Source organism: Chenopodium album, chromosome 5, assembly GCF_948465745.1.
Source record: "Chenopodium album chromosome 5, dcCheAlbu1.1, whole genome shotgun sequence".
In the NCBI taxonomy this organism is placed as follows: domain Eukaryota; kingdom Viridiplantae; phylum Streptophyta; class Magnoliopsida; order Caryophyllales; family Amaranthaceae; genus Chenopodium; species Chenopodium album.
In genome coordinates, this window is record NC_137838.1 from 59594410 (window position 1) to 59609896 (window position 15487).

Consider the following 15487-nt stretch of genomic DNA (forward strand, 5'->3'; position numbering starts at 1 on the left):
ATTATTAATTGTTAGTCTGCTGCCATCTGAATTCCGACTGATGTTTTCTTGTACATTGTTGACATTATCTTTGTAGAGAGTGAAAGACAGCTGGAGGGTGGTGAACCACAGAGACATTATACCAACTGTCCCTCGCTTGATGGGTTATTGTCATGTGGCTCAGCCTATATATTTGACTGCTGGAAATCAGGAGAATGCTCCAGTACGTTCATATACTGTTTAAGTTCTACAGATTTTTTTTGTAAGCAGGAGATGCTTTCCTTTTACATACTTAACACCAATTTACGTGTAAAATATGACTGCTAGCATTCAGGCATCATTATTGGTTATATGATTGTTCATATGTATGCAACATTTCAGGAACATGTCAAGCTTTCTGGAGATGGCTATCAAGGGGATGTGATTGGGGAAGCAACACCTGATGTTTTAGTCAGTGAATTTGTATGTTCTGTTTTATCTCTCGCCTTTACTTATGTTTTACTTTTTCAAATTTTGTTTGTTTATTTGTATTTACCAGATTAATAAAAAGTTCAATGCATGGGGTTATACTGTAATAAATTGTAGAATAATCATACTTAATTTAGAATTAGGCTTAAGTGTGAAACTGAAGGTATTTTTTGTTCATTTGCCCAATTTTCGCTCATTTGGAGATCTAACATGAGGGTAAAAAAGGCCTGATGAGTAAAAGTTATCGAATTAGTAAGGGGGGGAAAAAAAAAAAAAAAACCTCAGGTGCACCTAAAATTTTCATGATATAATTATCCTCTTCTTAATCCCCTAAAATTCTGTAGATTGCATAAGTATATGAATTATGAATCTTATTTTTAATTTGAGCAATCAATGGTATGAATATTGTAAATCTTCAACGTATGTAGAAAAATTTATACTTGGACACTGTGATATAATTCATGTTATTCATTTATGGAAAACTTTTTGGTTTATCTTGATATACTCCATGTTACTCCGTATTCATCTCTAGAAAAGCTTTTTAAACTCTTTATCTATTTATTTAAAATTAATACCTACAACATTTTATTTCCCAAAAACACTACATGTCCCATATTTTCCTGATGCTCTTTAAAAGCGTTTAGGATGGTTAAAAGATAAGGTTTATGTAGCAATCGCAGTGCTGCAGGAAAGGAAGTGATGTGTCAATCACAGAACATGCCATGATGCAAATTTGATTTTAATAAAGTCATTTAAGATGGATAATAATTATATGCTATTAGAGTAGACTATAAGAGGCTTAGGTCGTGTACCTCTGTTTAGTAATTAACTTTAAAGTGAAATACGGAATGTAATATTCAATCGAGGGCATATTGGGGTTGGAATGTTTGACTTTGATGAGGTCTTTCTATTTTTATTTTTAATACACATGAACCAGATTATTTTTGGTTTGTCGATTTAAAATACTTTACAAAACAACCCATTTGAAACAACGTGGTCACATTTTGGCATGTGAGTGGTGAGTCTTAGTCTTATGTGACACTCTCAATGTTCCCATTACCACCATTCCTAAATTTTCTTAACATTTTCCCCATTAGTCTGTTCCTTAAAGCTCTTTACGCTTTTGCTTAATCTGTTTTTTGCAAACCCATTTACTACCTTCTTTTTGCACTTTTTCATTCACTCTCTCTTTTCATCCACCCACCTTTTTTTTCCTATCCATTCACCACGTCAACTACATTCTCTCCAGGCCAATTGCCTAAATTCTTGTCAGAATAGTAAATGTCGAAAACAAATAGGAATGGAGATAGTACATATTCGAATCTTTGGTGTTATATACTTCATAAAATATGTTGAAATATATATGGTACTATTTTTCATAAGAATGATGATAAATGCAGAAATCAGAATTTGAGTAGTAAAGTTACTAAAAGCTCTATAAAAAAAAATAAAAAATGAAAAAAGAAATTTGAAGTTAAAGGATAAAAGAGGAAAGTTGTAAACGCCTATTAAAGTTTAGGGTGCATCCACCATCCTTTCTTTGCAAATATATGGTGAATATGAAGTTTTATAGAAGCTAAACTGCTCCCTTTAATAATTCATTAGATGCTGGATCTAGATTGATTCCCAGGTCTGCAGTGCTACTCTCATTTCCCCCCTTTGAAGCATCAGGTCACAGGTGGAAACTAACAAAAACTGTCATCTTGCGATAGTCATAAAAGTTAAGGTGTCACCCAACAACTGACAGATTAAGGTGGGGTCTTGGTTGGATATTGGATGCAAAGCTTGGTCTATTTCCTAGTTTCATGTTAGTAATATCTCAGGGATGAAACAAACAAATGACAAGATCAGATCAGACTTCAGGTAGCCCTTTAGCCTACTCTACAATATTAATGAGATAACAATTTGTTATTAGCCCTTTAGCCTACATATGACAAGGTTGTATTATGGGTACAATCTCCATTTCCTCTGGCAATCTGGCATGGAATTGAAATAAGCTGGAGTTATTACACAAGAGGAATCAAATTCAGAAGCAAGCCCAATGGGCAACTTTTTTATTTTATTTTTTATTTTTAACTGATCTATCTTTTCGTCCATTCTCCAGCACCCAAATGGCTCTCGGTTCTTGAGAATGGTTGGGAGATGAAGCAATAGTTTAAAGAGCTTCTTGAAACTTTTTAAGCATCCTATAAAGGCAATGAGAAGGAATTTGGAGGACAGGGAAAGGAAAATCAGGGAGACTTAGGGCTCTATTGTATTTGCTTTTTGGCTATGGAATGGGGAGAGATTAGGGAAGAAATCTGAAGGATCAATATTCCTTTTGTGTTTTTTATTAACCATATCCTAATATTATTGGAAAGGTTTGTAAGTAAAAATGCAAATTCTCCCCTTCCCTTCCTTCATCTCACTTACCCTTCCCCTTTCCACCATAACTGCTATCCAAACATGGCATTAGTTGATACATGGGAGATCTTAGTATATGATTATGTTTATGCAGTTCAATATTTCTCAAAAATACATACCTAAACATTAATGTTTTTTTCTGAAAAAAATGCGTCTAACATAACATGACAATGAATGCCAGTGATTGCTCCAGAGTCCAGACGCTTGCTTAGGTCATTCCACAAATTCTGTACCAGTCTTGTGGCATCTTTTGTTTTTAGTAATTATAATCAGAACACTTGTAACTAGAGTAGGAAATTACCAAAGTTAGAATCAGCTGTTTTGGTTCTGCAAACTATTATTTACTGCACTCAATTTTTTGCATTGCTTTTGTGTATGCCAGTATATGCCCAGTATTCTTTACAACTGGATTCTATGTGTATTAACTTTAAAACCATTCTTCATTGCTGACTTTAGATTGTGAACATTTGTCCAGTATTTTAGGTACATCTCAGATAGTTGGTACGATTTATGTGGATCAGCACAAGCAGATTGCCAACTTGCCAAGTACCATTTATGTTAGAAACATGGAATCTGAAACTAGTATTTAATTTACTAGTATTCTGCTTCAGCAATTTAGTAAACATATCTCTGATTTGTATAGCATTTAATTCTTTTATTTTTTTTATTTTTTACAGTATATATTGATTGCTGTTATTGTGTGTGTGGTGAAGTGGTACTATTAGCTTATATGCACACACTTTAATGGAACTAATAAAACCTGCTTGAGAAAACAAAATTACAAAATCCATCTTAACCCAATATTCTTTTGTTTGTATATTGATCAATTTCTTTTATTCCCTTTATTTATTTTTTTGCATATTATGCAGATGAAAGGTGAGAGAGAATTAGTGGACAGGATACTGCAGACGGAGATAAATTTATTCCGGGCCATTAGAGATGGAAGCGCATTGATGCAACATATGGAGGATTTCTACTATATCTCATTGCTGGAGGTAGTTTCTTTGCTGAGCACTTTAATTGTTGTAGATTAGTCTACTATGGATCTATACCAGTGGCGATTCCAGGACTTTGCTGTTATGGGTTCGAAATTTCCAATCGTATACAGTAAAATCAAGTATCATCATAATTCAAATAAAATTATAAATTGATAATTCGGGTGTGCATAATACATTTCAATTTGAAGTGTTTGAGGTTCATTTTAAGGTGGAGATATCAATCAATCAATCAAAGCCTTAATCCCAAAAGTGGGGTCGGCTAACATGAACCAAATTTGATTATTCCGTGTAGTCATCAACATAAATCTTTCTCCTCCATCCCTTACGATCCAAAACTTCATCCTCACGTAAATCCATGCACTTCATATCCTTCCTCACTCCTTCCAACCAAGTCATCTTTGGTCTCCCTCTTCCTCGTTTAATCCCTCCATGGTCCCACTCTTCCACTCTTCGCACCGGTGCACCCTCGGGTCTCCGTCTTACATGTCCAAACCAACGCAGACGATTTTCCCTTAGTTTATCTACAATGCCCGCCACACCTACTTTCTTGCGAATAACCTCATTTCTGATTCTATCTCTTAAAGTGTTTCCACACATCCACCTTAACATGCGCATTTCCGTAACCTCCAAACTATCAATTTGAATTTAATTTGGGGAGGAATAAGCGTACAATTTTATGATTTTGACTCACGATTTTTCCAAAAAAAAAAAAAACTCTAAACCTTTCATCTCCAAACTATAAAAAGCCCAAAATATATCAATATTGACATTTACTTTTTCACGTCATTTACACACTATCCATTAAATAATTTAATATGAAGTATTAACAATTTTACAACTTCAATCAACAAATTAACTACTTTAATCAATAAATATATTAACAATTTCAATCAATGATTTCACAACTTCAATCAACAATATTGGTATATGAAAACTTCACTCAACAATTCGATCTACAACCTCAAGTCTTCAATATCAACATTTTTACAAGCTTAACTAACAATTTTAAAACTTCAAAAATTTCAAATTAAACCTTCTTGGATGAGAGTGAGGAGAGAGAAATAATCAAATCTTCTTGTATGAGAATGAGAGTGAGGAGAGAGAAATAAGCTAGGAGTAGTATCTTGTCAAAAAAGAAGAAAAAAAAGGCTAGTATATACGTAGCATTGGGATTTGGGGGATAAAGTAATAAAATAAGAACAAAGGAAAAAAAAGGAGTACTTCAGCATTTAATGGGTTTCGAACCCAGTGCCTTTGTCTAAAAAGTTAAGACCTCAACCACTAGGCTGTTGTGCATATACAGATATAATTTACACTGTTTTATATTTAACCTTTTTTTCTGTACAAAAAACCTATAACGATTTTTTTCGGATCCAGTATGGGTTCAGCTGCCACTGAACCCATACTGGAATCGCCACTGATCTATACTCAAGTTGTGTCACTTGTGTGAGTTCAATTGAAAGCAAGGTTATGTTTGGTGTGTGTAATGTGTGTGTGTGTGTGTTTGTTTGGTCTTCTTTTTTTTTTTTTTTTTTTTTTTTTTTGACGGGATGTAATGTGTTAATTGCTTAGAGGTTTTGATTGTTCATGGCAGAAGAGCTAGAATAAAGATAAAACCTTAGCTGAAAGCTAAAACATGTATAGCTATTGTTGATGCTGATTTTTTTTTTTTTTTTTTCTTTGGAAGAGTAAAGGTTTATACTTGATAGATATCAACCTAGCTAATCGTATTTATAGGGAATGATATAATCAGGAGTTGACCTTGGTGAAACCTGTTACATGATAATAAAGGATGTCTTTCATTATGTTTTATATAAATATAAGAATCATTCTGATTTGTTAAATGCAAGTAACCTGTAATATTCATAAAAATAAAGTTTAAGCAGTCAGTACTTTTAAGATAAAAGAAGTTCTTTTTTTCGTAATCAGATTGAAAGATGAAAGGCAGTACTTGGATGTAAGTACAAACATGCATCATATAGTTTTATTCTTTTGGCCCTACCTTAGATAAATCTTAATTGCATGATAGAAATACATGTATTCGTGTTTGTAACTATGTAGAATGCAATTGGTCCTTGATTTGTGTGTTAATAAGCCAAAATTAAAATACTTTCTGAAAATATATGCAATTATCAAGCCAAAATTATATAAGCCTGAATTTTTTGTTATGGATATGGTTAAGTGTTGATTGACTTGTTAAAATTCTTTAGTATAAGGAAATTATTTTACCTTCATGACTAAAATAATGTGCAAAATCAGAAGTAGAAACAAATTTAAGACATTGCTTGATTGTAAATCAAATCATTCATAGACAGGGCCATGAAACGAGTTGTCCATAAAGAGAAAATCCTGGATAAACATAAAAGGTGGAACGCAAAAAGCCCCCCCCCCCCCCCAAACACACAGACTTTTGAATCACTCCCTTTTATCTTTATCATTATCCAATCCAGCTAGATTACTCGAGTACTAAATTTTGTATCCTGTCAATTGTGGCTTCCACCCATGTTTTATACTTTTATGTGAAATGGCTGTTAACAGTCCTAATTGTATGACTATAGACTACTACTTTCCTGTCACAGTTATGACAATGATTAACATTGCTTGTATTGCATTTTCGAATATGATCCAAGCTCCTCCTTGGCAAAAAGCTTAAGGAATTCCCTTAACCCTATTAACTCTAAGAGCTACGTCCATAAGAAGGCTAAAATTTGGCTATAAACCAAATTTTTTTGGAAATCGCCAACAAATGGGTGGCACAAGGCCAGCGAAAATGTTTATATACTGCTACAAAAAGCTCAATTCAATATTTTACCTAACAAATTCCCTTCAAGTGTAACCAATGAACTTCCACTTAAGTGGAATGAAAAGATTAAATTTATTTATTGAAAGGTAATTCGTGTGAGCTAAAGATATGAGGAAATTGTCAATAGATCAGCTTTGGTAGCACAAGCCCATTAATACTAGAGGCTATCCATGGTTCGAAATTACCATCAGCTAAAATATTTACTTAGAGATATGGTGCACTAATAGTGGTACTAGGGACTTTCTTTTCCTGTAAAACCTTTCTTTCAAATAAAAAATAAAAAAAATGTAAAAACTTGAAGTCATAAAACCTTGAAGTTGTAAAACACGTCTTCTTCTTCTTAAATGCCTTAATCCATGCCTTAATTCCATAAGTGGGGTTGTCTACATAAACCAACATGAGAACTTCCCATGAGGTCACGCATCCTAGTACTACTCTCAATCATTGTGGCGCAAGTCAAGCGATGTGACAAAGTTTTACACTGGCTATCACTGGCCTACCATAACCCCCCTCCTTTATCTAGGCTTGGGATTGACGGAGTTAGTAAAAATCTTGAAATGGAGGTAAGAAATTCATATATGAACGAGCACTGTAATGCATCAACTTTCCCCACCCAACCGTAGTTTGAGGATGGCCTATGCTCGATATAGTTATGTGGGAAGAGTATTTGGGGAATGTAGCTTAAATGTGTCGGTAAGGTTCGTATTAAGTGAAATTGAGGCTTATAAGAGGAATTTGTTAGAATTAGAAAGATTAAAAGGGAGGCAATTATTCCGTTATTCCATTTCTTTCTATCTAATCCATCATTGATGATTTAATAGCATGAACCAGTACAACTATAATCGATCTTGATCTTATTTTTGCATGTTTGAATAATCAAATAAAAATAAATCCCTCCATCTATTACTATTTTGTTCTACTCGCTTTCATTTTTGTCCCTTTCTTTCTCTACTCACATTGTTTTATACTTCGTACTATTTTAGGCATGCCTCATTTTCCATCTTTTTCCTCTTATTACACAATACTTAAACCTTTCCACACAATCTTTTATTCACTTTTTCTTACAACCACCCATCTTTTCTTACATTTACATGCAATCTCTTTTTATATGAATTTTTTTTTTAATTGAGATACCTACAATTGTGTTAAACACAAAAGAATAGATTGAGTACAATACTATTCTATTTTAATATGGTACTTGGATGATTTTATGGTATCTATTAGATAGTTTAGATTTTAGGGTTTAATAAACCCATGCGAGCTATTTTTACCTGTGTTCCTTTTAGTCCTCAGATATGGACTATTGTGATGCTCTTTTCTCAAATTTTATTCTTTGAGAAATATCCTCCCTGCCTGCTCCCATTCATTGCTTATTAGACCAGGATTTTTTTATGAGTTATTAAAAGCCTCCCAGGATCATGGCCAATAGTGGGATCCATATTGGATCATTATTTTTTGGTCTTTTGATCATTTTTGCTGTGATGGTAACGGTTGTGAAATATAATGCTGCTGTTTAATTCCTTATATGTGACAGAGTGTGAAGTCAAATTATCAGACTGCTACTGTGCCTGTGAAGAAGAAAGGAGATGATTTATCTGTCAGCTGAAACAGCACATTGTTTGATGGTTGGTAACTGTCAAGTTTCAAATTAGCCTACTTTCATGAATCATTGTATCAAATACTCCAAAACTATGGTGTCTGCAGGAACCTCATAAATTGACATTGGTTTTTCCACTTTGCTATCTAGAATATTGGTATTTAGAATTTATTCTAAAATACACCAGAGCAGCAAGAGCAAGAGGGGTCATATCTATGCGATTATATAGAACAACAAATAGAAGTTCTGTATATGTGCTGTTCGGCTGTACATGGTTCTTGGCTATCCAACTATCAGAATGTGGTCCTGTTCAGTGGCTACCCAGTAAATGATTTTTCACTTGAACTGTTTTCTTACGATTTGAGTGTGGATGTTGTTCCTCCTTTGTCTTGCATCTCAACTTTCTCGAGCATTTGACATTTAGTATCATCCTCCTCATGTCTGCTCTGTAAATATACTACTTGATGTATATTTATTTAACTTAAGATATTTGTATATATCAATTGCACGTAGTAAATATCATGTATCTTTAAGAAATATAAGTGACTTCTTTTGTTGTGAAATAATTATGCAACAGTCTATGTCTCTGCTCTCGACTCTTTGAGCCAACTTCTTTCGAGGTGTCTGTCCTTGTATATTGCTTATTATGACGTATTTTATCCTTCTGCTGTCGGTCTATGTTCTGAATATAAATTGCTGCTCAGATGATATGCCACACTTGTAAGAAAAATAGTTTAAGCAACTGCTTTTAGAAGGAATGTGGCTACTATTCTTTGAAGTTTGAACACTACTTTCATTCAGTAATCCTCTTTTCTTGATGTATTTAATTCAGTAATCTAACCAAACCATTCTATTTCACTCATCCCAAAAATATGTTACTCGAATTCTTCACTACCTTAAGTACCTCTATGGATCCTTGGCATTCAGACATGGGTAGGACATTTGACCCTTCATATTTTTTTTCACCTACATCACAAAATAGCCAAGTTGGACACTTATAAGCACATACGACACCGTGTCAGATATGGATAACCGACCAAGTCCGAGCAACACAGTCTAAAAGTGAATATCACCTTGACAGTAAGTTGTTTGTCATTTAGTAATCTCCCTCCAATAATAGTAGTAACAAAAAAAGTAAGCGACACAAATAGATTAGTAAATAAATTCAAACAGCATAATATAGGGTAAGATAGATCAGAGTTGCTTTCGGCACTGCATTGCTTCAGTGGTTTTCTGAGCTGCGCAACCTTGTGTTCATATAACCTGAGTGAATGTCCATCTGGCAATGGTTAAGCCCAAAAACAGGTGTTTCTCATATTAATCTCTTTTTTAAAGGCCTTGTACTTTATATCTGTCTTGTCACATTATTTTATTCTTGACTTCTGATTAAGCAAATCTATCACCCTGTTCCTTCCCACTTTTATTTTCATTTTCTTAGAATTTCTCTCTTGGAAATGAGGGAATGCAAATTATTCATTGATTTCACTCGACTCTTCAATTTATCTTAAGTACCGGCGTATATTATTCATCGATAATCTAACATGGCAGCATGAGTATGGATACTTGAAACTTCAAGTACTTTGTTTAGAAATAGTTGCACCATTTTGACTTTCGTATTACACCACTCTGACCATTAATTTTCTAGATACTGTACTTTTTATTTGAATTCAGGAGTTTGAAAGCTAGCTAAGCAAACAGCAACAAAGATTTACAGATGAAAAAACCGAAAAATGAGTAAAGTTTAGTATTAACAGAAACATTATCGCTTTGATTGGATAGAATCTAAGACATTCCATTCCAAAATTCATATAATGTTCTAGTTTACAAATGCAAGCTTAGCAAAGCGAATTGAGGGCTTAGAGAGGTTGTTGACACGAGCAGAAGAATTTGCTACCTTGTTATTACTATTAGTGCTCATTATTCTTAAACTTTGTCTCAGGATGTCCACTTCCCTTTTCCTCTTATAATCTTCATCTTCCATTGAAGCTAATTGTGCCTTTAACACTTGAATTGTTTCGTCCCTCGCCTTTAACTCCCGTTGAAGATCTTCCATCAATTCTTCTTCGTCTGCTCTCCAGTTTAGTGTCCCTGCTTCACAATTTAATAACTGTCAATTTACTAGTCTGATAAAACCAAAATAAATTGTAACAGGTAAAATTGTAACTTCTTATTTTCAAAATAAATTGTAACAGGTTAAATTGAAGTTTAGAGTTGGACATGATCTTTATATTTATCATGTAAACAGAACAACTCATTGAAACAATTATCAATTTTATCATTGCATTGGATGTTATTGGTAAAGCCTTGCGAGTTGGTACTCAAAACCCGAAATCAAATCTCATCATAATCGGGTATATAATAAATAGATAATGATTGAGAGGGCTCATATTTTTGTCACAAATCAGGCTAATTTATTACTACTAATTCTGTTTTCATGAAGCCAACATTAACTAAGCTGCTGAATTTCACAGAATATGATGAGAAAGAATGCTTAATTAAGGCAAAAAGTGTACCTTCATGTGTCTTTTGAATCAGATCATCAAGCTCATGCTTAATAGCAAGATACAACATCTTCCATTTTTCAACAGCTTCATCTCTTCTTGCTCTTTCTTCTCTCATCTGTTCCATCAACGACAAGCTCGTAGCAGCAGCCGCAGCAGCAGCAGCAATACTACTACTATTATTACGGCAATCTGTTGACACTCCATCAGATGAAATTTCGCTCTTTCTTGCAATTACAATACCCCCCTCGGCCTCCTCCTCCATCTGTCTGATCCTCTCTTCGCGCTCTTCTAAGCTCTTCTTTAGCCCCTTCACCTCTTCCTTGAGCTTCTTTCGCTCTTTCTTCCACTCCGCTTCCCTGAACGCAAACACCATCAGTTCCTTCTCGTAAACCTCGGTCTCCTCCTCCCTCTGCTTCAATATTGCATTGATCTCCTGCTGCAGTAGCCTCATTTTATGTATAAACATTCTTGGATCACTCTCCCATGCATAGTTCCCTCTTTTCGGCCTGCTCGAACACACCCCCATCTACTGTTAGTATGGTCTCCTTGTTTTCGGGTTTTTCAGGCTTTGGGATCGGTGTTTCTCTGACAACTGCGCGCTGCGCGCTCTGAGTCTACGATAGAGGCCTCTAGCACATTAGTATTGTCAACATGTGCACCCCATTGTGGAGGATGGAGAGAGTAAGAGTGAGATATGTGGTTGAGTTATAGTTGGGTTTTGGGTGAGCAAAGACAAAGGGCGGTTTAAATGACATAAATTCTTAGCAGGAGAAAGGGGGGCTTCTGTCAATACTGAATGAAAACAGTCTCCATATACTTTGTCCGGTTCGTTTTTGGGTTTTTTTTTTCGGATTTATGTGGAAATTTGTTAAATTCACTCTAAACTGGTTACAAAGATTTTTACATGTTTAGTAAGATTTAAAATAAACATGATTATATTATATACTCATTTCATATTTGAATAAGCAAAACCTTTTTTTGTATGCGTATGTTGATGCAAAAGTTTGACTAATAATATCTTTAATCATATCATATAACTATTATATAAAGCTAAACTTTTAGTTAGGCGACGAGACAACAACACTTGACATTCTAACTTTTCGCCAAGTGTCGCTCCATGTAGGATAGAGGTATACATAATTCAATTTATAGGATAAAAAAGTTCGTTTAGAATTCTATTTTCAATCAAATTTGGATAGAATTTTAAGATAAAATTGTTAATTTAGAGTTTTATTTTCGATAAAGTACCAATATTTACAAATTGAATTATAATTTTATTCAAAAAATAATTACATTATAACTCTCATAAATTATCATAGAATTTTATTTAGAATTTTGGAGCGAAGGAATTAGTTTAAAATGTACCAAATCTATTATTTATAATATATTCTAATCAATTAAAATAATATTACTTCAAAATCTAATATAATTTTATTACTGTGTGTAAACCTACCCGTCAATCGGGTCGAATCACGAGTCATTTCGGACAGGGTCATTATTTCAGGTTACGGGTCAAGAAATGTTTTCACCAATATTATTATTATTAGTCATTACATGCATACTACATAGTTTAAATTGTCACAAAATTAAAACACATAATTTCCTAACTAAATTTGTATCAATGATATGTTTTAAAATTTGACATATAGATTAAAAATTAATCTTAAAATTCAATAAACAACCCGGGCATCGCACGGGCACAAAACTAGTTATCAATAAATAAAAACTATAACATTGAAATATTAATAAAAGAATTTATTGAGACGATTCCAACAAGTACCCACAATACTATATTTATTTGTGTATAAATTACAAATATTAGTTAAAGTGATTTTGATGAATAGTGCAATAAGTCAAAGCGATTTACTTATTTAAATACAAATTGAGTATAACATTAACAACTAATATGGTTTAAACATTAATATTTTAAACTGCTTTCAAATCAAAATTACATACTTCCTCCGCCCACAATTATGTGCAACAAAGGGGTATTATTTGTGAGATAAAATATTCCTCTGTTACACATAATTGTAGGAGGAGGGAGTATATTTTGTGTTGGCCAGGTTTTCTTGAAATAATTCAGACTATCGCTCAAGTCAAAAAACTAGCCATTGTTAACTTAAATTGAATAGTGATATTGTACAAAACACTTAATTGTGAGATTTTGTTATGTTAAAATTTAGATGGATCTCAACAGTGTTATTTGGTAGTTAGTGAGTTAAATTAATGGGTGTGCAATAATTACATAATAGAAGGCCCGTGAAAGAGGAGTGTCCCATGTTTAGAGAATTTTGTCAAATAATATTGGATGGAACTCATGGAAGGATTTGTCACATGCATTTCAACATGTACAGTTATTGATAGGGGTGAGCATGGGACGGGTACCCGTACCGTTAGTACTAACGGTTCGGGTACCCGATAACCAAAATCACTAAAAGTGATACCCATAACCGGAACCGATAAGTTCGGGTACTCGGACTTCGGGTACCCGGAATTTCGGATCGGTTATCGGGTACCCAATAAGATATCCAATAATTATGATTAAACTTAATTATGTAGTTATTATGATATAATTTACAACTAATTAACAACAATACCATATGATCTTGACCAAATTATTAATAATATTACTAATCATTGATATTATAAAGTGATTATGAAGTAAAGTAAAAGTTTAGATTTATATTAATAGATTTAAGTAGGGAAAAAAAAGCAAAAAAAATGCTTATCGGATCGGATCGGGTAACCGTTAATTTTATAATGATACCCATAACCATACCCGATAACAAATTATCGGAACGGGTACCCGAACCGTTATGGTTATCGGATCGGGTACCCTAATTTTCGGAACGGTTACGGATCGGTTTTTCGGGTTTTCGGTTTTTCGGGTACTTTTGCTCAGCCCTAGTTATTGATAAAATGTACTGTAGTTCGTCGTGTATTTGATGCCAAATGTACTTTTTTTTTTTTCTCCTTTATATTTTTTGGTTTATTATTGAATCATTGTATTAGACTATTAAACATTTGACTAACACTAGAGTAGGCTAATAAATAATTAGTAAGAAGCAACTATTAAGGAGTAATGAGTGGAGGCGTGGAGCTACAACATACGGAGTAATTCCTAAGAGATTTCATTAAGTTTAGGTATTACGAGTATTTATACTACCTCCGTTAACGTTTATTTGCAACATATACTATAAATGGATGCTAACTATTATGTGCAACAAATGTTTTTTTTCCTTTTTAGGTAATCATTTCTCTCTATCTCTCTCCTCATCACATGCACCCAACTTTTTCTCTCTCCATTTTACTCTCACAAACAAATTTTGTCTAGGAGTCCGCAAACACCCCCTTTGTTGCAAATAATAGTTAACGGAGAAAGTATATACTTTTGTGGGGTATTGTGTGCCGGTTGTTTTCGGCTAAAAAATTGTTGTTTTCTCAAATTTATGGGTAGTGGCGGATCTAGAATTTCTAACGAGGGGTAGCATTGAACAATAAGGAAAAAAAAATAATTAAAAAAAAAAAAAGAGTTGATAATTAGCTTTTAAATTTTTAACATTTATTTTGGTGGATAGATATTTATTTTACAAATCATATCATATAACTACTCCCTCCGTTTTTAAATACTTGCTCCATTTCTCAATGCGCGTAGTTTTAGGAAAAATTAGAGAAAGTAATAAAATATAGAGGTAGTGGGGTTGGTGGAAGAATAAAAAATTATAGAAAGCAAAAGTAGTGGAGAGAATTGGAGGATAGAGAATATATGTTGGGACCACTAGGTGAGAGAAATTGATTAAATATTGTAAAACTTTTCCAAATAAGGAAATGGAGCAAGTATTTAAAAACGGTCGCAAATGAAAAGTGGAGCAAGTATTTAAAAACGGAGGGAGTAATATATAAACCTAAATTTTAGCCAGGTCACGAGGCAGCAACACTTGGCGTTTCAACTTTTCACCAAGTGTCGCGCCACGTTAGATAGATTTAGGGTCTGTTCTGATTGACTGAATTGAATTGAACTGAGCTGATCGAGCTGTACTAAATTGAATTGAACTGAACTAAACTTATTGGAGTTGACCTGAACTGATTATGAGAGAAGGAAATTATGAACTGAACTGAACTTAACTTAACTTATTGGAGCTGAATTGAACTGAACTGAAAATAATGTGAAGAGACCAGACCCTTAAACAGACTTCATAAGATTTTAAAAAATATATAGTTTAGAATCCTATTTGGATAAAATTTTAGATAAATTTTTTAGTTTAGAGTTTTATTTTTGATAAAATATTAATATTTCAGATGTACAAATTGAATTATAATTTTATTTAAAAAAATTACTTCGTATTAGATTATAATTCCCAAAAATTATTATAAAATTTATTTTTTATATCATAATTTTTTTTAGCGCAAAGGGAGTAGTTTAAAGCATAAAACGTTCATTTATAATATATAATAACCGGTTAAAGTAATATACTTCACAATCCAAAAGAATTTTATTAATTACTATGTAGACCTATCAATTAGGGTCAGGTCATGAGTCATCTTAGATTGGGTCATCACTTCAGGTTACGAGTCAGGAAATGTTCAATCCTTGTCTAAAGTTTTGGGTTCGGGTCAACCCAACGGGCTTTAAACATTTATTTTTTTATTTTTTTATTTTTGTTTGTTAATTTTTTTTTTAATGTATTAAATCGAATATTTCCACCAACATTATTATTAGTCATTACATGTCTAC

General features: G+C 33.2%; 2 protein-coding genes across 11 annotated transcripts in view; one reads left to right on the forward strand and one right to left on the reverse strand.

Annotated features, from left to right (window-relative positions):
* LOC145632135 (uncharacterized) overlaps positions 1 to 8817 on the forward strand; it is a 28048-nt gene extending 19231 nt beyond the window's left edge. For 4 of the 10 annotated variants that reach the window (XM_081684425.1, XM_081684428.1, XM_081684429.1 and 1 more), the window contains 4 exons: positions 77 to 202; positions 361 to 441; positions 3720 to 3845; positions 8186 to 8817. In XM_081684425.1, the coding sequence (XP_081540551.1) occupies positions 77 to 202; positions 361 to 441; positions 3720 to 3845; positions 8186 to 8257 (405 nt within the window). In that variant the 3' untranslated portion in view covers positions 8258 to 8817. Of the gene's footprint in view, positions 1 to 76; positions 242 to 360; positions 442 to 3325; positions 3488 to 3719; positions 3846 to 8185 lie in introns of those variants that run through there. The other 6 variants (XR_014112503.1, XM_081684427.1, XM_081684426.1 and 3 more) reach the window with 6 other exon arrangements.
* Positions 8818 to 9875: 1058 nt separating this feature from the next.
* On the reverse strand, positions 9876 to 11524 carry LOC145630792 (uncharacterized). Its single transcript, XM_081682954.1, has 2 exons — positions 10762 to 11524; positions 9876 to 10336 (listed from the first exon to the last, which is right to left on the reverse strand). The coding sequence occupies exons 1-2, from the start codon at positions 11276 to 11278 to the stop codon at positions 10065 to 10067; spliced, it is 789 nt and encodes a 262-aa protein (XP_081539080.1). The 5' UTR covers positions 11279 to 11524; the 3' UTR covers positions 9876 to 10064.
* Positions 11525 to 15487: the final 3963 nt, after the last annotated feature.

What these genes read in the sequence shown, in the direction of transcription:
- LOC145630792 (XM_081682954.1), bottom strand. Translation starts at nt 11,278, where the DNA reads ATGGGGGTGTGTTCGAGCAGGCCGAAAAGAGGGAACTATGCATGGGAG. An exon ending in GATTCAAAAGACACATGAAG is followed by an intron (nt 10,337 to 10,761) that starts GTACACTTTTTG and finishes ATTGTGAAGCAG; the next exon opens with GGACACTAAACTGGAGAGCA.